The following is a 24022-nucleotide window of genomic DNA, read 5'->3' on the forward strand; positions in this document are numbered from 1 at the left end:
TCAGTCATTGTTGTTGAAAAAAAGAATCAAGCTTTAGCTAGCTTCATGCAGCATGCTAAATTAAAACATGATTGGTTCATTTTGAAAGCTGATGGTTCAGGATACTTTGTGTGAACTCTGCAAATTAGGTTTTATTACAGTAAGTTATAGTTAAATGGTAGCTTAGCAACTTGCACAGCGACAGTCAAAGAGTTTTGAGAGCTGCCCTTATTTTATGATGGGGAATCCAAAAATGAATAATGTTATGAAAGTACCAGAGATGTTCCCCTAAAATAGAAACAGCAAACATCCTTTTCACCTTTTCCCATGTTGGTCTCTTTTTTTGCACTTCTTTGGAGGGCTAAGGGGCAAAATCATAGCAAGTGATTTTTGCTGATCTTAAAAAAGCTAAGTAGGATCAGACCTTGGTTAGCTAGTATATGCGAGGCCACCAAATAACTCCACAGCTTTTTCAGCTGGGAAGCTGAAAAAACACCCTGGCAAAAGGCAACCCATTTACATATTAAGAAACCTACGTGGTTGGTTGGTTATTTAGTTATCAATTTTATATAGCCACTCATCTACCCGAGGAACTCTGGGAAACAAACTAACCATATATGTCCAGGTAGTCCCCAGGAGTACAAACCTGCCCCAATGGAGACTTACCTAAGAGATAAAACCAATGCTTTAGGGTAGTGTTTCTCAATCTCAGCTACTTTAAGATGTATTCCCAGAATTCCCCAGCTGACTGGGGAATTCTGGGAGTTGAAGTCCACACATCTTAAGAGTTGCTGAGATTGAGAAACACTGCCTTAAGGCCATTTGCCCTTTTAAATTATTCCCATTGAACCAAAAAGGTCAACAGAAATTTAAAAAAAAGACACCTCCCTCCACTGACATCATGAATCCATCATCCCCTCCAGGCCCAGGCAAGAGAGACTGCTCACTCCTGAGATTTCCCCATCCTTAGAGTTAGCTCCCGCCCTAGTAAGACAGAACAGCTCTGTCTCATTTAATGAGAAAATGAGATTGAGTGAGTTTATGAGTGACAGCAACAAGAATTCAATTCTATTTTATTAAATAGAATTCCACTCAGAGTTTGACACTAAGGAACACCTCTTTGCATGATGGCTTCTTTAATTTTTTTTTTTTAAAGAACACACATATCCATAAGCCAAAGTTATGCACCCATGTACGTAAACCAGATACCACGCCCGCCGCACCCCAGTTCTCCTTTGGCCAGAAGCCTTGAAAAGAGTTTGGAAAGCAGAAATCCACCGAGAATTCTCTTCCCCCAAAAATCTGCAGGAGTCCTTGTAAATAATAATACCCAAGTATCTACATGTATTGAGATGTCCTCTCCTGGTCAAAGCCAGAACTGAAACATCCTCTGGATAGTTGAAAGGAGATTAAGCTTGGGTGGATGAATTCTCTTCCCCAGCTCAAGTTCCCTCTCATGATTCAGTTTCTTAAAAATAAAAAACAACCTGTAAAACCAGGTTAACACTTTCTCAACCAGTAACTAAGTCTGGTTGCTTGAGTCTGGCAGCTGCCATTTGGACCACTACCCCATCTCAGAGGGGAAAGGCAAGGCCAGGAAACAGGGTTGGTCCTTCAACCGCTGCTGTTGCAGATTATAGCCCTGGGGGATGCTGAGCCCTGCATTTCTTCAAGATGAAGAATGGGATCACGTTTTAGCCAAGGGTGCAAAAGCACTTGCTCCAGTGTGGGTCGTTCGGAAGGTTCAGGAGACAAACACCACTGGATGAGGTCTTGGAGGCCTGGAAAAGAAGAATCACATTTAGAAAGAATCCAGGGTTCTGTTTCCAAAACCAGCCCTCCATTTGGAAGCTGTTCAGCACTGTGGTCTGCATGAAGTACTTCTTGAGAAAGTCAACTTTCTCTTATAAAAAATGGATAGGCAACCTGGTGCCCTCAATATGTTTTGGATGGCTCTCTACTAGGGTAAGGGTATCCTGCAGGGCACCAGACTACCTCTTCTTTTAAGTCCAATCTCAGAATGATGGGAAATTGGGGAGCCCGAAAGACAGGGCTGCTACATTAGTGAGGCAGTGTTGCATAGAAGATATGGAGCAACCCAGGAAGGCTTATTAGTTCTTAGTAATCTCTGATCAGATTGAGTAGGACCACATTTGAATTTGAAAGTAGACGCCTCCCACCACCACCCAGTTTAGAATGGAGGACCGATCCATCTGGGCTACCTAGGAAGGAAACAACCAAGAAGTACTAGTGAGGACTCACCAGGAGAAACAGGAGTGCGGAACTGCACGTTGGCAGCCAGGATTTCCTCGTCTCGTTCAAATGGGATGTCACCACATGCCATGTCATACAGCAGGATGCCCAGGGACCAGACAGTTGCTGGGAGAGCGTGGTACTGCTGGGATTCCACCCACTCCGGTGGACTGTACACACGGGTACCTGAGACAGGATGAGGGAAAGAAACAGCTTGCTACCATCCCTGAGTCAATGTGTGGTGAACTTAGTTTAGATTTGGACTGAATATCCTTATGGGCTTTCCTTTTTTAGATAGTAATATGGAATACTTCTTCACCTACAAATTGGATCAGGCAGTCCAGGCTAGCCAGCCATTGTGAGGGGTGTCCTGGACATCTGCCCCAAAGTCTTGCACTACCATTACCATTGTATGAAATCATTTAGGGCAGCCACTGGGTGTGCTGGTTGAGGAAGGTTATGATCCAGTACACGTGGGGACTAGCAGATTGGAGAAATGCTGGCTGGACACTCACCATCAAAATCTGTGTAGATCGAATCCCTCAACAAGGCTCCAGACCCAAAGTCAATGAGCTTGAGGATGCCGGAACGCACGTCCACCAGTATGTTCTCATCTTTGATGTCCCGATGGACCACCCCCTGGGCGTGGCAGTGGCGTACTGCTTCCACCACTTGCTGGAAAAAGTGTCGGCAAAGCTTCTCTGGGAGCGGTCCCTGCTCCGTGACATAATCAAAGAGATCTTGGCAATGCTCAAGTTGTTCCAGTACCAGGAAGTAGCCTTCAGGGGTTTCATACCAGTCCAAGAGGCGAATCACACCACGGTGCCCAGACCCTGACCCAACAAGCTTCATCAGCATTACCTCCAGAGGAGCCACAGTCCCATTGGGCTGAAATAGGAGAGACGGAAGGATTTAGACCCCGTGGCAAATAGAAGTACTTGGGGCAGCAGCCCTCCCCAAATTCATGTCCACCAAAAGTGTTGGAGATGCAATTCACAGAATTCCGAGCTCTTTCTTTGCCTAGCCAGAATTCCAGGAATTGCTAATCCAAGACATCTGGAACAGACCTGACTGGAGAAAGCTGAAATAAAATGTTAAGAAATTGCTCAGTGCCTGTTCTACTACATGGTCCTATCTAGAACCAGATTTTATTCTAGGTAATGGTCCTAAACTGCTAAAATCATAGCATCTGCTGAAGCAAAGATAGGATACACAGGACACAGTGACTGGACCACAAAGCTGGAATGATGGGTTTTATAAACCAATATCATATTGAGGACCACCATTCATTCACACCTGCTGCAAAGTATCCAGGTACCCAAAATTCAGAAGTACAGTTCCCAGCATTTCCCAAAGAGAAGGCAGAGCAGGATCCAGAATTTTAAAAGCCTCCAACACCCCCCAATTCTCACAGTGAGAAAGTCAGCTCAGTGGTGCTGAATAGGTAGAGCACCCTTCCTCTCCCTGTTTATGCTCAAGGTCACTTTGGACAAGTTTTACCTACTGAAATGCTAGTTTTACACTTGTGTTCACATCCAATAAAATTCCCTTGCCTTTGCCACGCTTCCACTCATCTTGGGTGATAGAAATTATGAAGGCAAAGGAGAGGATGCAGTCTATTCATCCTTAAGCCATACACAAAGCAGCACAGGCAGATAGGGGGGCATTTTTGGCCTGGCCCCAAACCCGCATTCTCCATTCTGTCAACTTATTCTTCTCTTCCAGGCCCTGGTCAGCCCTAACGTTTTCCTCCTCTAAATTCTATCAGGGCTGGAACTGGCGTACTCCATGTGGACTCAGGGAAGATGTTCTTCACACTCACCAGCTCAGCCCGCTCCTTGCTCTTGGTAACGTGTTTGATTGCAACCTGTTGAAAAAAGAAGCAGAGATCTGAGCTCCATCACTCACCTTCCTTCTCACCTGTAGAGATGAAGCAGGACTAGATTTCCCGAGATCAAACCCTCCCTGAGCTAATGCTTTCCACTGTATTGGATTACCGACACCCTGATTCCCAGCTACAGAATGCGCTCAAGGAAATAATGCCGGTTATAGCCATAGGCAATCCCTATAGGCCGTTGTGACATCCCTAAACAAATCCCCAGGGACATTACGACCCATACGAGAGCGGAACCAGGCTTGCTGCTACATAGCACAGAGACCCATCCTACCTGCAGTCCATCAGCAACTCGGTACCCAGTGTACACTGTTCCAAAGCCACCTTTGCCGAGCAAACCGCCTCGCTTATACAGAGCATCAAAGGACTCCTTGTCCTTGCCTAGAAAAAAACAAAAGAGAGAAACCTCTTTACACATTGGCTGGATTTCCACAGGAGGCTTCACGGAGCAGGACTGCTGCTTGACCCATCGAAGCAGTGGCAATCTGGTATTCACCCTGCTTAGGGTGGGATTCCAGCACCCAGAAGCATTGCTTTTTGCACTTGGACCCCACCAACCCCACCCAGCTTCTCAGTGGCGAGAGACTGCAGCAAGGGGGGGTCCAAGGCCATTCTGCTCACTTCTGGGCTGTTGAAACGGGCAAGCCGAAGTGTTTTCTCAGGTTATTTTTATTGTTATTCTCAGATCTCTTAAATGCAGGGAAGTGAGGTGGTGACAAAATGTTCCCAAAGTTTAAGGTGACTCACAGATGTGGCAGCTGGTCTCGGCCCCTCCTTCCAGGAACTAACTGTGGAGCTGACACAGAGCAGGACAGGCTGGTGAAACACCTCTCTGAACTCAGCTTTAGTACAAACAATATGGGCGGAGGGAGGAACCTCTGGGGCAGGACATCATAGTTTGATTGCTGCTATTTATATATCTCTTGCAGTGAATGGAAGTTCCTCTTTTACGTGAACGGCACTCCTCTGCCTCTAACAGCTGTGCAGCAGAAAGAAGTCTGCGAGTGATGCTTTCTCCAGGAAGATGTTGCGGAGAAGGACAATTGCACCTGCGGTTACTTTGCTTTCTTTGATGTTTTGTTTTGCTTTTATGTGTGTACAGTATGTGTATGTGTGTGTGTGTATCTCCTGTCTTAGGCACAAAGCCAGCTGGGTGACCTTGGGCAAACCACTTATAAAAACCTTGCCAAGAAAGCTGTAGGGACTTGTCTAGGCAGTTGCCAGAAGTCAGCAATGACTCAGGCACAGAAAGATAGGTAGAGGTAGAGGTAAAGGCAGAGATGCTTTTGTTGATGATCCAAATTACCAGCCTTCGCAACACAGGCCTTTTGACCAACAATAATGCACAGATACACCCCAGGTTGCCATTTTCTCCCAGCAATAGACCTCTATTCTTCCTGGCATTGTACTAAGGACACAAGGGTGAATGGGCAACCTCCACTAAGAACACTTCTGCTATTTACCCTATATCCCAAGCCACAGATAGTCTTGTAAATGAGTTACTTTGGTTAAGCCACCAGTCCTTTGTGAGGCAGCTGGACAGTTAATAGCCCACAAAATTAGTTGATGGTTCACTTAATAGGATTACTAGTTAGGGGCTGGGAATCTCTCTTGGATTTTGAATGAGAGCCTCTGGAGAAGGCAAGATTCCTGAACGGAGGGAAAGAGGATGAGTGTGAGGGAAGAGAGTGCAAGGAAACAGCAGCAGATCGTTTGGAAGAAAGAGAGAGACAAATCTGTAGCTGGAATTAAGCAGGACTGTGGTGGGAATCTGAAGATCTGCTTTGAAGGAGAGCTGCTCCTTCTCCGGCAAATTTTTGGAAACGAAGCAGGTGTTCACAGAGAGACGCATCTGCCAAGTCTTGCTTTCTAACTGGGAAAGGAAGTTAAACTCGGCATCTTAACTGCGCGGAGAACGTCTCACTCTCGGAGCGATGGGACCTGACGTGCACGCACGCCCTTTCGGCAGCAGAGGGCAGCCCTGAGCCGCAGCCGCCCCGAGTCCCGGACGGCGGTGCAGAGCGAAGGTTCTGCTCGCCTGTCCCCGCGTCCTTTCGCCCCCCCACCCCCGACCGTGTCTCTGGGTGTACAAGTACGGGTCCCTGAATATCAGGTCGTTACACCCATGGTCCTAGAGGCAATAGAGAAACAGCATGTGCCTGTGTGAGTTATCGAAGATGGTGCAAAGAGTCTCTACACGTGCAGGTCTTCGAGTTCCAGTGTAACCTGTCCTGGGAAGGGAAAAGGTTTTCCCAAACCTTTACTGCTCACGGAGCCCTGTTGCCTCTTCCTTAATCTGCCTTAGAGAATAACTCGCAAATTAAGCGCTGGTTGGCTTCGCAGCCAGTCCCACTGTGCTGCTTCGGTTTGGGCACCTTTAGAGAGTTTGGTGGCTTGCTTGTTACGATTTCTCTTCCCATCCTAGCCTCCAAACGTTTCCTCTTTTTCAAAGCATGATCAGGTATTATCCCAGCAATTAGCAAAGAAAGAAAAGCGAGGAACGGTTTACTGAACAACCGTGGTTTTAAAAATGCCCGCCCAAGAGCTCTGCACACGTTCATTACAGGTTGGTATACAGGAGTACAGTATACGGTTACTATGTCGAGAGCGATCGCTCTGGGGCGGGTGCATTTAAAAGCAAGCCTAGCGTGCAAGCGCACGGATCCAGAAGCCGCGACTGGTAATAGTTTCCCTGTTGCACATTTAGGGTGGCGCTGAAAAACTTGAGCAAGAGAGTTTGTGGACCAGGGTTTCATTGGGCAACCCTCCAAGGTGTAGCCTGTCAAGGGCGCCCCGAGGGAGCACTTAATTTGAAAACCGTCCCGCTTTTCCCCATTGCTTCGAAAGTTCTTTTATTTAACGGGGAAGAGAATCCGTAAAGGAGAAAAAAGGTAGAATATGTCTGTCATGCCTTCGGATTGATGGCACAGTCTGGGTTCACACAACACGCGGACCTAAGTCAGTAAACGTTCTAGCGGCTTCATTTTGTTACGGCTTAGCGCATCGTGCAAACCCGGCCCGTTTGGCCAAGTTATGGTTCAGTGTCTCGTGTGAGCCCAGAAAATGGATTAATTCCGTAACCAGGTTAAAAGGGTTGTGTGAACGCATAGAGAGCAAAGCGAGGGGTCGGGGAAGCGTGATCTCCAGCTCACCTGCCGGATTCCAAGCGACTTCACTGCGTTGCGGGATCATCGTCCCCGACCCGGCCAGGTAAGTCCCCCGTTCCGATCAGGAGCAAGGAAAGAGCGGAGCTAGGCTCTCTAAGCCCGGCTCCCAGAAGCTCCCCTGCTCGGCATCGTTACGTTAATAAATCAAAAATGGAAAGTCCTCTGCCCAGCGAGTCCAGGGTCCCGCGTCCCCCGCACCGCGGCTCCGGCTCCGCGCCTCGAAGTCGTGCTTTCCCGGCGAAGTCGCGAGCCGCTCCGCTCCCCACCGCGCTCCGGCCCTATCAGGGAATCGAGCGGATTTGCATAGCTCCGCCCACCAGCCACCTAGGCCGGCGTTCCATGCAAATGAGGAGACCGAAGCGGAGGGAGGAGGAAGTGGAGCGTGGGGAAGTCCCCACCCGTGTCCTGGAAAGAGCTTGTGCAATGGATCGAAAAAATAAAAATAAACGTAAACTGGTTACGTTGTGGAAACCGAGTTGCGCTCGTCTTCCTGCGTGCTCGCTGTTCTAGGAAACATGCCGAAAATAAGGCGCCGGGAAGGGGGTCCTGAGGCAGGCCAGCGTGGACCCGCTTTCCGCACCCTTACTCGAAAGTCAGCGAGTTCCTCGGAATTTAAGTTATTCGGTGGGGGGAAAAGGCCGGGCCGCCCTTTCCTCCGGCAGAATCAAGGGAAAGCAAAGTGCCGCTGAATGTAAGACTGGGGCAGGAGGTCTGTTACTCCTCTCAGTCAGCTCCTGCTGTTATTTGCCATTAAAGCAGAGATTGGCACCCTGTGGGCCCTGAACCCCTTTCTGGCTCTGAAACTCCCCCTGGGCGCAATGGCTGGCGAGAGGTTCCACGTTTTTTTTTATCCACTGGCGGTGGGAACCCCTTGAAAAGTGTAGTTTAAGACTTGCCATGGAATTAATGTAACTGAAGAAGCAAAGAACCCCCATATTAAAACAACCAGCCTCAGCCTGTTTGCCTTGGGGTCCCCCAAATGTTAAGTAGGTCCCCCAGCCACCAAAGGGTAACTGGTCCTACATTAAGAATGGTAGGCTGGGATTGGTCTGCAGGGCAGTGTTTCTCAACCTTGGCCACTTTAAGATATGTGGACTTCAACTCCCAGAATTCCCCAGCCAGCATTCTGGGAGTTGAAGTCCACATATCTTAAAGTGGCCAAGGTTGAGAAACACTGCTGTAGGGTCTACCACCTTTGACCTGACCAGAGCAGACAAAATGGCAGGGAGAACATTAAAAAAGCCAGCCTGAACCCCCTGAGCCAGTGTATGCATGACAATGCCTTTCTGTGACTCGTGTGGTTTGTGTTTGCTTTGTCATTTAAAAAAAAAATTCTTATCAAAAACTGGTCACTGGGCGGATAGAGGATTACAGATACTGTGTGTGTGCGTGTGTCTCTCTCTCTCTCTCTCCCTCTCTCTCTCACACACACAGACACACAGACACACACACTACAATAGAAATAGTGCTTATTCTTAATCGTGTGCTTCCTAAGTGAAACAGTGTAGTATGACACGTGCAATAAATACATACTGCAGCCATTTTAACCCGCTGGGGCTAAAATCATCTAGCAACATTATTTATTTAAGAACACCATTTTATTGTATTTTAATTAGTGTTTATTCTTGTTTTTATTGTAAACTGCTGAGAGTTGGTCTTTGAGTGAGATGGGTGGTGACTAAATTTGAAAAATAAATAAATAAATCATAATTAATAGAAGTTAGAAGCCAATATATAAGATGGAGACCCAACTTGGGAAGAGATCTGGGGAGTTATATCTGTCAACATTTTATACAAAAAAAAAGAGAGAGAGAGAGAGAGGATCTATTTGTGTTTTCTCAATACTTCTAGTCTCCTATCAAGGGCCTTTGTCTGAATCAACCTTCTCAGTTAAAACACACATTGCGGAGTGCTTACCAATATGACCGTATGCACTACTTAAGTCACAATTTGGCTGGATTCACACATGTTAAATCTTAATTACATTATGGATTAGGATGGTGTGTGAACCCAGCCATATTACCTGATATAATAACAACAAATTAAATTTGTATGCCACCCGCCTCCCAGTGATTCTGGGCGATTTGTGTCCTCTTGCTCTTTAGTCTTCCTCTGTCATAACTAATATCTAGAACTCACACAGATCACAGACTTCAGGTTTTCTTGATGCTGGGTTGGAATTACTTTGATGCTGAGCTCTCATATTTTGAAGTGGTATTTTGAGCTGCATGCCAGAATTCTTTGCCTTTGCCCGCAAGCGCCATTTGCTTACCAACCACACTCTAGTCACTGCGATAGCTGCAGAAAAATCTGGTCTTTGTTCATGTAAACAAGATCACAACTTTGATCCTGTTTCTATCACCCTCATCACCGTCATCATTCAAATGCTACTAGGGTTGAGGAACAAAAGCTTACTCTGCAAGCTTCCTTGATATAAAAAGACATTTAAATCATTAGGTGCAAATCCAGACTGGACCCACAGGTTAATGCTTCAGACAAACCTTTGAGAAAAATGGAGGAAAATCTCAGTCCCTAAAGCATAAGCTGTGGTTAAAAAAAGAGGTCAGCCTCTAGCATCTTGGAGATGCAGCCTTGGTCTTTCTTTCCACATCAGCCACAAGAGTGGGAAGGAAAACAATTCCTCATACCTGTTGCAAATTCCTTGCTTGACATTTTCTGGGCAAGTCCCACAGCCATGGGTCTGAAGGGCAAGTTACTTAATCCTGCCTGTCTGAGACTCCTTTTCCTGGGGTGGATGGAAGGCATGAGGAAAAGGCCTGGGAAGGACCCATTGCTTCTCTGCATGGGTCCTCCTGCAAAGCAAGCCCAACAGGATTCTTTGAACCGGAGTCATCTGCATGCACAGCAGGGGCCTGTGGGTGGCCAAGCCTGAAGAACAAGGTCCCGGCTCAGCATTAGCTTCTGTCTTGAGGCAGGAGGCCTTGCTGAGAGGTGTGTGTGGAACCCCTGATGCATCTACTCTGACCTCAACCTTCCCTTCCGCCATCTTCCCACCAAGCCGTACTGACTCCAACTACTCCTTCAAACTGACTTCACTCTTCTTCGGCAGTGGGGGCTACATGCTGTGCTTGGTCCAGGCCTGTCCACAGCAGGAGAAGGACAGCAGCTTGGTCCTGCCTGTGGTTTCTGATGTAATGTTCTTAAGAGTCAGCTAATAAAATTGATAATTACTAGCTTGGTCACACCTTGAGCTAAACAATCTTGTGGTTTGCTGGTTTGGGTTTAACATGTTGTATGGACTCAGAGGCAATAAAGGGAGGATTCTGTGCTTACTACCATCCAGATTGCCACATCTGCATTAAGGCCCTCCTTGAGATGCCCAGAGATCCTTGAGATGCACAGAGCACCCCAACCTCAAGGCACAGATGACCCTCTTCCAAAGCTTTGAGTAGGGTCCACAGAGTGCCTTCAAAAACTGACTGAAATTGCCATTATTTTTACAGAAAAGGCTAAGTAAAGCTAGAGGGGAAAATAACAATTAGATTTAGTTTATAGCAACATTTAAAGGAAAACATTTAGCTCGAGGCTACCTACATCCTCTTATTTGTCCTAGTCTTGCCTACTCTTTTTCTCAGCTGCAGGCAGGGAAATGTTTCTCCTGGGTGTAGTACAGATCTTGAACTATACCCTCCTTCCCTCATCTGTGTCCTCCAGATGTATTTCAGATCACTGTGATGGTTGGGAATTCTGGGAAATGAACACATTGATTAAGGACATCCAGTTGGGGAAGGCTTCTCTATGCCTTCCCCCCAAAGCATCCTTTTGAGTCCAAACCGGGCAAATGAGTTTTATGAGATGAACTGAAAGGCCATAAAACACATGCCACTACTCTTAATTTCAAATGTGGGGAGGGAGCTTTTCCAGCATTGTTTGCATCTTTGATCCAATTGTTTAAGGGTGGGTGCCCAGTAAGCCATCCCAAACCATGCCAACTGCGGTCATCTATTTCTTCCTCTCAGGCTCCATCTTTAGAGGTTGACCATGCAAGACTAAAATGTTTTTGTGAGATATGGAGAGGAAGGGTTCTTCAAAGCTCACTTTTTAAAACCTAGAGTTGGTCTAGTAAGAGTATTGTCCTAATACCTTCTTGCTGCCCCTTACATTCAATAGTTATAATTTCTGATTGAAGCAGCATCGATGTCAGGACAGTTAAACAAAGTTTAACCGATAGCTGGAAATGCAGCTCCTGCCAGGCCGGACCCTCAAGAGGTGCTCCCTGAGCAAATAGGTATTGCTGGAGAGGTTTTTTCAGGTCAGCAGTCATAACCCATCACAGTGGTTTGCAAAACACATTGATCCATGGTTAACTTGGATTAATGGCATTCACCTACTTTTGGGGGGTTGATACAACATACTGAACCATAATCACATGGACCGGGTTCCCATTAATACACAGGCTAAAATGTGGTTGGCAAGTTTCTGGTTCAGTGAACTGCCCAAATGTAATCACTGATTGGACAAGACCGGTATTGCTGTCACATTACTGGCAGTGTTGCAAGTTTCCATCTCCTTCCTAAGAACTGCCTAAGAGCTTTTCTCCTGCCGCCCCCATTGTCCTGTGTCACAAATAGCATGTGGTTACCAACCTCACCCTACTCCGCTTACTTCTGAACTACTCCAGTGTTGGAAGCAGCTGCATCCTCTTCTGATGCCTCCTGGTATTTCAAAAGGAGTGTCAAGAGGAACATACGTTGAAGGGTCTCCCCCCTCCCACCAAACAGGATCCTGCTAGCCAAGTTGCAGTGCAAACCCTTCCCACGTGGTAGAGAGTACCGGACTCAGGAAAGTGAGCTAGGATACTGTACTAGCAACATCTATACTGCTAAGAGTATACAGAACTCATGGGGACCTCGTATTTTAAAGCAGAGAAAAGCATAGATAGGAGGAAAAGAAACAGGATAAACTAACTTATCGAGTATTTTACATCTTAAATAGTACCATCAGATCTACAACATGTAGCAAGATAAAAACGTCCCAAACCTGAGTGAAGGAACTGTGCCATCCGGGTATTGTTTTCATTGCTTTCCTATTTACCAAGCTTCATGCAAATAATTTAAGAAGTAACTAGCAGTCAGATAGATGATTCCTGCCCACTTCCTCTTATGTTCGTTTTCGGCTTGTAGTTGTTTACAGGGAAGCACTTCCCTCGGCACGGCAGCCGAGACAGACGGAAATGGCATTTCATTCCATCACCTTGGCCTTCCTGGATTCCTTTCTGATGTATGGACGAGCCCAATATGCATCCTTAGCATGTTAACCTCCACCTGTCTGCGTGTGGTGTCCTCAAAATATACTGGAGTACAACTCCTATCATTCTCCCACCAATATAACTGCATTTATGTTTGGAAGCCAAAATAGTCAAAGCCACTTTTCATTGACCAAAATTGCTCCTGATTCACTGGAAAACAGCAGGGTCAGCTTTGAACCACTTGCCCTGACCCACCTGAGCTCTTTTCACTTTGTTTCAGCAGTCCCAGTGCTAATAAAAAGCCAGCAGAAAATGGCTTAAAGCCTACCATGTTGTCATTATGATGTCTGTCTAACATTTTCTGGAAAAGTGGACTGTGACTAGCAGACCGGGCTTCTCCAACTCTGGACTGCTTAGCAGTTGCATAGATGTAGCACCCTAACATCTGTAAGCACAAGCTAGTTAGCAAGCAGAGTGAGAGGCGATTGGTATTAGCAGACTGCTGATTAGTAGATTGACTGCTACTTGTTAGCAGTCTCCAGTTGAACACACACACATGGAAAAGGGATGCCAATCCCTGGCTTCCACATGTCAGTCAAAAACCTGTTCTCCCCAAGAGGTTGGAGCACAGCAGGTCTAAGAGCTGGTTGCAGAAACCTTCGGGGTCTCACCAAGGGACAAGCAACAGCCTGTAAGGTGACAAGAGGAATGAGGCCCAGATGTAAAGGACAGATCAACCAGAGACAAGATAGATTTGTCCATCTCTGTACAAACTGAAATCCTGCATGCAAAGATGGCTTTCAGGATCCGCCTTCAAGCGGAGTCAATCATGCTGCTTAGGATCTCAATTTGTTGCTTTTCAAGGTGGCGGTCCTTATGGCACTAGTGGTTAGACACTCCTGTATTTTCTAATACCCCCCCCCATTACATTCCTGCCCTTCCCACCCTCTTTTGCAAAGGAACAAGGACTAATGGTACTGAGCATAGATATCCTTAATTTAATGCATCTCAAACCTATCTGATTTGCTCTACTAGATCAAAGTCGTATGTACATGATTTTCTTCTGCTGCTACGAACCTCAGAGAATGTGTGTTTTTGATCAAGGGACCTTCATTACTGACGGGCAGTCCTTGGGTGGAGTATAGGACCCTGCTGGACAGACAGCCACGTGGGATTTCATTTTCAGCAGGTAAACAATGGCCTCCCTTTTCCTACCTGGGTGACTCAAGGAGCTGTCCATCAAGGACCCTTAGAAAAGTAACGTAGAGTTTGTTCTAGTAACCTCTTATCGGCAACACAATAGTTTTCCAGGAAGCAGAGAACTCAGTAGACCAAGTGCTTGTTTGGTTCTTGTGGACTGCAAGAGCATCCGCCCCATCTTTTCCAACTTCAGTTCCTCCCCCCCCCATGCAGAGACATTCATCACCCGCCGCACAAAGAAGAAGTGAAGGAGGAAAAAAAATGAGAAAAAAAGAGCGTGCAGGAGGTCAACTCTGCCTATATTTTTATTTCAGGCACCAAATACCACTTTTAGACCAGCCATCCGTGGAGTCTCCAGGATCCATCTTCTAAAGCAGCAGACTACTCCCCTCCCCACTTTTCAAAGATGCCTCTTTGAAGCGTCAGAGAGCAACAAATGGGGGGCAGGAATGTCAGCATATCTCCTGTCCCTCCAGGAATTTGGGACTCAGCATGAAGACGCGAGAGAAGCTGAGCATGTGGCTTCTTTACGTCTAAGTGTAAAGAAACACTTGTTCAGACCAAGGCTTAGACAGTAAAATGGCCACAATAGGTAGATTATAACTACACCTGTAGTGAGGAAGACACCACACCTGGAAAAGGTAAGGTTACCAGAAATACTTCCTTCCTTGGCTTTTTTGTTTTAGACTTTCAAACCAGCCCATCAACAGTCCAGGACCCAGCAGAAGCTCCCCTGTTTGAACCAGCCCTTAGAATGGGAGTCAAAGTCTATTTTGGCACCCCACCACGTTAGCTGCAGCCTCCATCGCTTTATTTTCTGTCCAGAGTCCATTTGGTTCCCAGTCTCTTTTCCTCTCGGCGTTACCCTAAGGCCAGACCTGCTCAGGGGGAAGTCCTGACACTGACCGGAGAGTGGTGCCCCCTCTCCCTCTGCTGCTAGGCACAGGGAGAATCGAAAAGGCAGCAGCAGGAGGGACCAAGGAAGGCCAACGAAGCACAGCGACAAGAGCAGGGAGACCAGACCGCTGGGCCAACCCATTGGCAACAGTGGGAGGAGTGATACCTGCTGGGCGGTCAAGAGCCACGCTCGAACAAAGAGGTGGGTGGGAAGAGAAGGAGAGGCTATTGCACCGAGTGAAAAAGGGACAGCCTCTTACAGACAAGAGGGGGGACTTTTCTTTGGAGGAAGGCAGAATGATTTCAACGGCTGCAGGTTTAAGACCTGCTTTGCTGAAATCTTTTCCCTTAGGGCAGGGAAGGCGGCTGAAAGAGCAAAAAAAAAGTGGTGTCCTATCAACTCCTCTTCTCCTTGCCCCCAAATTATAGGATCCCCCCAGCCTCCAGGGTGAGGGAAACCAGCAGGCCCTACAGTGGCATTTTCCTTCTACTGAAGCAGCTACGCTCCCTCCACACCCCTAAACCCAACGTCAGTCCCCACCCCGCAGGCAAACTCTACCCCTCCGATCCAAAGGGGGGAGGGCTCTCTGAGGACCAGATCAATTATTTCTTTTAATAATGAAAAACGGCAGATGAAGGGGAAGCCCAGCATGCCCCAGTCTGTGAGTGTTTCAGCTCCTTGTTGAAGAGGTCCTGTCCCTCTCTTGCACCTGTCTGTTTCTCAGCGCACCAGAGGGGAGAGCCTTCTGCGGAGAGCCAAAAGTGGGGAGCAAAAGGGCAGCTGAAGGAGCCTTGATCAGCAGCAGTGGAGGAGGAGGGGAGGGGTCCCAAGTAGTATCATCCTTCCTGCCAAAACATGCACCGAAGGGGTGTCAGGCGAGCACAAGAGCCAGAACCAGTTATCAACTCTTGTCAGAACCACTGTCTCTGTGCAGGGCGCCTTTCTTCATGCTTTCCAAGTACTCCTGTTGCGAAACGGCCAACACCGAGGCCAGGATCTCATCATCATCCCAATCGCTCAGACCTGGTCAAAGACAGACAAAGGAGCACAGTGGTCAGTGGGTGGGGGGCTCTTTAGAGTAGAGCTGGGGGAACCTTGTCTATTAGATAAGCTTGGCTCTGCCTCTACCAGCACAGTCAATGCTCAACGATGGGAGCTGTAGTTCCCCCAACCCTGCTTTATACTGCCCCATCACCTGTTCTCTTGAGTCCTCCTGGCCACCATCCTCTTTCACAAACATAGTCACTTTATTTCCCCCACCACAAGTCCATCTCCACCAGTCTACATAATGCCTGATGCTCTGAACAGGACTGTAGAGAGCTTCCGTGTTAACTACCTGCAGCTTTCCCAGATTCATTTCTACAGAGTCCAGAGCCCCTGTCCTACTGAATGTGGGCAAGATCCCCCCCCATTTCTTTTTAATTGGATGAGTCCTAAAATAAGTGTGTTACACTATTGGTAATTATAATGCACTTATTTTGAATATATTGTTCCTTTCCTATAGCAAAAAACAAGCAAACAAACAAATGATCAGCATCACTCTAGGAATAAATAAATATTGAGAATTAGCTGCACCAGAAACTTCCATGGCCACAATTATTACACAACGTGTCATCTACTGCAAAATCCAGCTGTTCGTATAAAACTTGGAGAAGCGCAGCTTAAAATTTTAACATCCAGTCCATATGATTAAGGATCAAAAGTTGGAAGCATTTTAACAGGTGAGATTCTGTACTGGGAAAGTGGAGAGACTCTGGCTGTAGCACTGGCATGTCTTGCAACGCTGGAAGGCATTGCTTTTTAAAGGGACGAAAGCTGAAACCCAGGTAATCTGAGATTCCAATCATGCCGGCAGGGCAAAATGAGGGCACCTACCGAACGCTGTGGGTGACATCTGTTGCATTATTGCCCGGCACTCCAGGGCTGGATACAACGACACTAAGGGAGGGGTTACTCGGCCACCGCCTGCAGACAGCTGGCTGCTTGTACCTGTGATGGGTGGAAGTTGCAGATGAAAACTTTGCACTGCAGGATTCAGAACTGAGTGACTCACTGCAGATGATTATCTGAAGATTTGGAAGTTTATATAAGCACAGCTTCCTTTAAAAGAATGCCAACAATTGTTTTCTGGAGCACACTGAAAAGTTACACCTGCAAGATCTACATTTCTTGTAAATGCAGAATGTCTTTCACAACTTTGCAAGACAGGAATCAGCATAGGTAGAAGGATTCACGTTTACTGAGACAAGACTAGATTCCTGAGAATGTCAACTTTTCTTTTTTTAAAAAACTAATCCTAATGCAATGCCCAAAGTTTAGAAAACGGCATGGATTCTGCCATAGCATAACTTACGACAAGTTTGACATCCATTTACTCTCTGCAATAAAATGATTCAAGGTGTCACTTAAACTTGGGGGGGGGGGGTTGCACTGGTTCATTTTGCCACCCCTAGGCCAGAGAACAGAGATGAAATTATGACTAGGGCCTCCCTTCGCAATAACGGTGCCTCAGCAAAACACGGCTATGGAGATCTGCCTGAAAAAAAGCCCCCCACTTTCTAACTGCAAGATGTTATGGTTTTCTTGTCTCTGGGCTGTTTTGCTCTTCTGAATTACCTTCTTGTAAGGATCTTAGTTTCTAACCCTGCAAAGCTAAATCTTGCATTAAAATCATATGTATTTAAGAACTAGATATTTTGCCTGAAACTTTTGTTCATGTAGGATTTTAACACCCTATTTTATTTTTTAATACAGTGTAGGTTGGCAATTTCCGAATGTATGTAAAATCAATTCTCTCATCTTCACTCGTTCTGCTCCAATCTGATTGCTATCTATATATTCTTCTCCAACCTGCGTCATCAGAATTTGAAACTGGTAGCAAGGATGCAGCCATGAAGGGAGCAAGCAAGGTCCACAGTGCTCTTCCACTCTCCCTTTGGACCTTCAAAAGGAAGGTCCAGCCTCTGTAGTTTAAGACATGTTATAGTCTAATTGTTCAATATATAACATCTGTATTAGGGCTACATAAAGCATCTGTAGGTATGGCTTTAATGCTATTGCACAAGTAACTTTGTTCCTGGATGAAAACCCAGGGCAATGTAGGCAGGAAATTGACATATTGCATAACCACGCCTGCCTTATGCCTAACAATTAAAACACAGAAGCCTGCCCACCCCCACCCCCCAGATCTTGCAGGTGTTTTGTTATACTGAAATGATGCGCTGGCAAGCCAACTTGTTCAACGTGTATCTCGAGGAAAAGTCAACTTCTCAATTTGTTAGCAATCTTTTTGCGTAATGGTCCAGGTGCCTCCTCCCATATAAATTAAGTGTTCACAAGCTCATGGTGTTAAAAATATGGGGATCTTGCATTACAAGAGAACGCTATTTAATGTTGGGAGACCACAGGCCCCGTCTAAGGATGTTGCAGGAATCACGCTGCCCTAGGATATACAGTCAGGTCCAGAAATATTGAGACATCGACACAATTCTAACATCTTTGGCTCTATACACCACCACAATGGATTTGGAATGAAACAAACACAATGTGCGTTAACTGCAGACTGTCAGCTTTAATTTGAGGGTATGTACATCCAACTCAGGTGAACGGTGTAGGAATTACAACAGTTTGCATACGTGCCTCCCGCTTGTTAAGGGACCAAAAGTAATGGGACAGAATAATAATCATACATCAAACTTTCCCTTTTTAATACTTGGTTGCAAATCCGTTGCAGTCAATCACAGCCTGAAGTCTGGAACACATAGACATCACCAGACGCTGGGTTTCATCCCTGGTGATGCTCTGCCAGGCCTCTACTGCAACTGTCTTCAGTTCCTGCTTGTTCTTGGGGCATTTTCCCTTCAGTTTTGTCTTCAGCAAGTGAAATGCATGCTCAATGGGATTCAGGTCAGGTGATTGACTTGGCCATTGCATAACATTCCACTTCTGTCCCTTCAAAAACTCTTTGGTTGCTTTTGCAGTATGCTTGGGGTCATTGTCCATCTGTACTGTGAAGCACCGTCCAATGAGTTCTGCAGCATTTGGCTGAATGTGAGCAGATAATATTGCCCGAAACACTGCAGAATTCATCCTGCTGCTTTTGTCAGCAGTCACATCATCAATAAATACAAGAGAACCAGTTCCATTGGCAGCCATACATGCCCACGCCATGACACTACCACCACCATGCTTCACTGATGAGGTGGTATGCTTAGGATCATGAGCAGTTCCTTTCCTTCTCCATACTCTTCTCTTCCCATCACTCTGGTACAAGTTGATCTTGGTCTCATCTGTCCATAGGATGTTGTTCCAGAACTGTGAAGGCTTTTTTAGATGTCGTTTGGCAAACTCTAATCTGGCCTTCCTGTTTTTGAGGCTCACCAATGGTTTACATCTTGTGGTGAACCCTCTGTATTCACTCTGGTGAAGTCTTCTTTTGATTGTTGACTTTGGCACACATACACCTACCTCCTGGAGAGTGTTCTTGATCTGGCCAACTGTTGTGAAGGGTGTTTTCTTCACCAGGGAACGAATTCTTCGGTCATCCACCACAGTTGTTCTCCGTTGTCTCCCGGGTCTTTTGGTGTTGCTGAGCTCACCGGTGCGTTCCTTTTTTTTGAGAATGTTCCAAACAGTTGTTTTAGCCACACCTAATGTTCTTGCTATCTCTCTGATGGGTTTGTTTTGTTTCTTCAGCCTAATGATGGCTTGCTTCACTGATAGTGACAGCTCTTTGGATCTCATCTTGAGAGTTGACAGCAACAGATTCCACATGCAAATAGCACACTTGAAATGAACTCTGGGCCTTTTATCTGCACATTGTAATTGGGGTACTGAGGGGATATCACACACCTGGCCATGGAACAGCTGAGAAGCCAATTGTCCCATTACTTTTGGTCCCTTACCAAGTGGGAGGCACATATGCAAACTGTTGTAATTCCTACACCGTTCACCTGAATTGGATGTACATACCCTCAAATTAAAGCTGACAGTCTGCAGTTAACGCACATTGTGTTTGTTTCATTCCAAATCCATTGTGGTGGTGTATAGAGCCAAAGATGTTAGAATTGTGTCGATGCCCCAATATTTCTGGACCTGACTGTAATCTCCCAGACTCAACAAATGCCCACCTCCCACCCTAATCCATCAGGCACTCACCTGGAGCACACGGCGAGGGGGGTTTGGTAAGTGCTAGGGCCGCAGTGCTTCCAGGAGAAGGGGGTTTGGCAGCATTCAGCTCATTGTGCAGGTCGGGGTGCTCCGGGGAAGAAGCTGAGCTGCGCTGACGTGGGGAGCGGCCACTCCATTCTTCCAAGCCGCTTGCTGCAGCCGCCGTGGCAGAGCTGCAAGTAGCACTGGCTTTGCGGGGCTGAGGGAAGAAGAGCAGGGGCACCAGTCAGGGCTATGGGATATTTGGTTTCAGTTCCCAAGGACCAGTTACTCCTACTGGAGGAGGGACGAGGCCCATGCCACTGATCCTGCAGGGATCCCTGAGGTATCCCGCCAGCTCTCATTCGCCTCCTGTGCAAAGAAAGAGAGCCAAACCTGTCTGGCCTGCTTTTCTTGGTCACGCAGCCACTGCAAGTAAGACTCCCGGGCAACCTGTTCTTCGATGGCCTCATTGGTGGCTTCCCAGTCGGTTGCTCGCTTCTTATCCTCCAGCATCTGCTGCTCGATCCAGGACTCCTCCGAGGTCTTGATGGCATTCTTCATCAAGGACTGCTCTGCATACTGCAAAGAAAAAAGGAGATTTAGCAAGCTCACCACAGTCCCAAGCCTTTTTTCTTAGAGAAGCTGCAAAATGTGAACGTCCCTCCAAATGCAAGCACTGGAAAGTAGAAGATGGGGCAGAACGGGAAGCATTTGCCCCATGGTCACCTAGGGAGAGCAGATAACAGACAGGTGCTCAGTTTCTTCCTGGCACGGGGAAGGAATGGATTAAATCATCATAAACAATATGGGAACATTCTTGGACAATGATTGTTTTGCCAGATCTAGGGAGGAAACCAATGATAGTCTCCTAGTGGCTCAAGGGACAGGCTAGAGCTTCTCTTGCCTCTTCAAGCTTGGCTTAGATGCAGCTGGGAGGATGTGCTAGAGCTGCTTGTCCAGGTGGTTACTTGAGAAGTGTCATCAAGAAATATCAGTATGACCAGCAGGCCATTTCCCAGTATTTTGGATAAATTCACGTGTCCCTGCAGGGTGTGGGACAGTAATCCTATTCACTGCAGGTTAAAAAGAGCTATCCATTTAAGGGTGTCTTTCTGAAGACAGAAAAAGTGGGATATTAAGTTTGATCAAATGTGACAAACCTCTGTTGGAGCAACTGTTTTATTCTTTTGGAAAAAGAGGTGCATACGTGACAGCTCTCCAAAGTCTTGGGTGCAGCCCCCCCAAGCATCCTACACCCCAAATATTACCATCAAAATATATTTTTTCATGAGACAGAAAGGGAAAACAGTAACATTATGATTACAAGGAAAATAATTGTATGATTGTCATAGTTAAGTACTTGAATTAAGTTGACATTCAATCAAAATAGAGTTTGCCCAAGGCCCAGCCATTACTTTATCTTAGCCACACCCATTTTTGGAGTGCAGCCCCAAAGGCCAAACACAGATCTTAAACCCAAAAAAGTTGTGTGTCCATTCTGGAAAGCTGTGCTACATCACAAAGCACACCGCTTTGCAAGTTCTGTTTCTCCCCACACCTCTTGACCCATGAAATGGTCCTTGCCCCAATCCTCCAAAGCCAGGCTGCGGCCAGGTTTCTGGCTATTATCCTGGAAGTACAGCTTGCGAGGAACCAGGGTGGAACAGGATATTGGCCACCAACCTTTTGCCCATCCTAGAAAGCCAACCCCCCTCAGATGTCGACCAGGAAAAACTCACCCCTGGCTTGAAGGAGGGCAGCCCTAGTCCCACCCCAATGGTAGCCTTGTTGGGGTTCACCACGGAGTTGTAATGTATGTTGCGGTGATAGCTCACCCGGATGGGTTCATCCTCATTCTGATGGATGCCATGGAAAGTATTGATGGGCTCTGGAAGGGAAAAATGGCAGGACAGGGTGATGGGTGACCGTGGCTCAACCATCCCTCCATGAACTCACTTTCTACTTCTGCAGGGCAGGCAGGGAAGCAACCACCCCCCTTGCCCCAGACGGATGTTCAGAAGAGTCAGGGACAGCAACTGAAGCAGGGGACAGGTGCCTATACCTGTGCCATACTGGTAAACCTCCACAGGTCGATTGTACATCTCTGCCATAGCTTGCATCTCAATATGGTTGCCATGACAATTGTTTTTCCGTTTGCGGTTAATGTAAGTGGTGAAATCTTCTGTCACATAATTGGAGAAGTAGTCAGCATTTTTCATCTGAAATGAGGGAGGGCCTCAGGATGAGAGGGAAGCAGACAAACACACAGGTGGGCACAAGAAGCAGAAGCAGGACACTAAGTTTCCAGGGAAGGGCTCTCAGCATAAACCTGCAACACACATCCAGCCAGTGAAAAAAGGACTCTCTTTGCTTCACTAGAGAAATGTTGGGAGAACAGGTGGTATCACTGGACTCAAGCAGTGGGAGTGATGTTTAAACAGGTCCATCTGTACAACTGAGTTAACCCAGATACATGGGAATTGTTCAGGAAAAAGCAGCTTCTCCTCCAGCACATCCAAGGTAATTTTGTGGAATCCCTTCCCTTTTGATAAGACTGTGCAAGGCCAGTGCTGCCTCAATCGCTTGCAAGCCATGCACAGATGGCTGCCTGAACCTCAACCTTTAGAAGCAGCTGGTTGATACAGAGATTTAGCCTTGACACCTTTTGATCCGTGCTAGTAAACTTGGGGGATGGGGGAGAGGAGAGGAGAGATCAGGAATGCTTTGGGTTTGTTTTTAACAATGAAACAGGGCTATGCGTTGTAGACACAAATTAAAAAAAAAAAAAGGAGCCCAGAGTTATGACTGTAGCACCAGATACAGAGCTTCAGGTTTCAGGAAAATTCCTATGCAGGAAAGAGGCACTTTTTCCAGAGACAGCTGCCCAGGAGCCTAACCTGATCTGTTCTGGTTCTTGCCAGGATGCCTGACAGCTGCAATCCTAAATGTCAGACTCAGTGGTGGTGGTGGTGACCAGCCCTCCACCACACTCCCGCTCTCACTCACCAAGTAGTCCATGCAGTGCTTCCTGACCACTTCGTGCATGTCTTGGTCACCATATACCTGGTCAGCTGTGAAAAGAAAAGAGGAGAGTTCTGTCAGACACCGCACTTGGCTTCCTGAGAAAGGCACAGAAAAGCTAGGCACAGACCCTTTTTTTCTTTGCATCTAACAGGGATGACTAAGTGGCCCTAAGAGGGAGATGAGATACAGAGCCGCTCCATCAGCAATGCTTGAAGACCATTTTCCCAGCCTTTATCTTCTTCCTTACTCTGACCTCTTACTGGTTAAAGTGAGCATTACTATTTAATAATTAGTACCAAGGTTTGCTCCTCACCAGCCCATCCATTTCTGTTCCTTCTCCCCACTTCTTCCTTTTGGTGTCACATCTTCTAGACCACAAGTTTTCTGACTGTATGAAAGCTACTCAGAGGTCCTGAAGAATGGTCAATAAGAGTAAAACGTGTGGTCTTTTTGAATCTGCAGCCAAGACAGGCCTCAACCCCAAATCAATTTCTTGTTATTTCAACTGGGATGGAAATTCAGTTCCAGATTTTTCTGGTAAGCAAACCAATTAGATTTTTTAAAAAAATACAAGCTGTCTAGAAGTACAGCAAATCAAGTGAGGAAGAAATAAGAGATGGTGTAGGAGATGTTGGCGTCTCTCCTTCTCCTAACTTGAAATGCAAAGACAGCAGTCATCATTTGGCTTCTAAGACTCAACACTTTCTTGAAGGCCAATAGCACCAATCCCACGCCTCACTTGAGGGATCTGATTGATCATGAATTCTGCAACTTCCATCAAGAAGATCAAATCCTCCCAGGACAGAAAAACATGGAATTATGGGATCATCTTTATAGTATGCAATTTTATTCCACAAGTACCATCCGCAACACACCTCTGTAATACACTTGGTCTAACCCACCATCAGTTAGATGACATTCCATCAGGAAAATCATTAATACTATGACCAGAAACTGAAAAAAAGAAATCCTTCTTCTAGTACTAAACTAGTTTTCCCCTTCTGTGGCACCTCCACCACTTACTGCTTGCAGTTCAAAAATAAGTCAAACAAAATCTTTCACTGAGTAATCTAGCAATCAAAACCTAGAGCCCTGGTTCCATTCTTCATCAACTAAACCACAATAAGGGAGCAAATGAAACAGTCATGAAACTGATAAGAGGTGCTGAAAAGGCAAGGCAAAGCAGCCTTCCCATCTTCAAATGGGAGTTTCTGCAGGCTAGAGGTAATTCCAGGGGCAAGTGAGGA

The 24022-nt window shown here is 46.5% G+C and overlaps 2 protein-coding genes across 5 annotated transcripts in view; both read right to left on the reverse strand.

Annotated features, from left to right (window-relative positions):
* Window positions 1-1035: 1035 nt before the first annotated feature.
* PIM2 (Pim-2 proto-oncogene, serine/threonine kinase) lies at window positions 1036-7583 on the reverse strand. The gene is made up of 6 exons (XM_007422219.4): window positions 7279-7583; window positions 4401-4507; window positions 4055-4099; window positions 2748-3120; window positions 2242-2418; window positions 1036-1760 (listed from the first exon to the last, which is right to left on the reverse strand). Exons 1-6 carry the CDS (start codon window positions 7316-7318, stop codon window positions 1594-1596), a joined length of 909 nt encoding a protein of 302 aa, XP_007422281.1. The 5' UTR covers window positions 7319-7583; the 3' UTR covers window positions 1036-1593.
* A 6401-nt stretch (window positions 7584-13984) lies between these two features.
* Window positions 13985-24022, reverse strand: part of OTUD5 (OTU deubiquitinase 5) — a 59495-nt gene continuing 49457 nt past the window's right edge. For 2 of the 4 annotated variants that reach the window (XM_007422220.3, XM_007422221.3), the window contains exons 3-9: window positions 22758-22822; window positions 21814-21970; window positions 21491-21639; window positions 20145-20330; window positions 19758-19968; window positions 16476-16589; window positions 13985-15623 (exon numbers count right to left, since the gene is read on the reverse strand). In XM_007422220.3, the coding sequence (XP_007422282.2) occupies window positions 15502-15623; window positions 16476-16589; window positions 19758-19968; window positions 20145-20330; window positions 21491-21639; window positions 21814-21970; window positions 22758-22822 (1004 nt within the window). In that variant the 3' untranslated portion in view covers window positions 13985-15501. The remainder of the gene's footprint in view (window positions 15624-16475; window positions 16590-19757; window positions 19969-20144; window positions 20331-21490; window positions 21640-21813; window positions 21971-22757; window positions 22823-24022) is intronic. The other 2 variants (XM_088137827.1, XM_088137828.1) reach the window with 2 other exon arrangements.

The sequence above is a fragment of the Python bivittatus genome, unplaced genomic scaffold (genome assembly GCF_059951505.1).
Source record: "Python bivittatus isolate LINGU-HERP-01145 unplaced genomic scaffold, Pbiv_v1 ctg000220_np1212, whole genome shotgun sequence".
NCBI lineage: Eukaryota > Metazoa > Chordata > Lepidosauria > Squamata > Pythonidae > Python > Python bivittatus.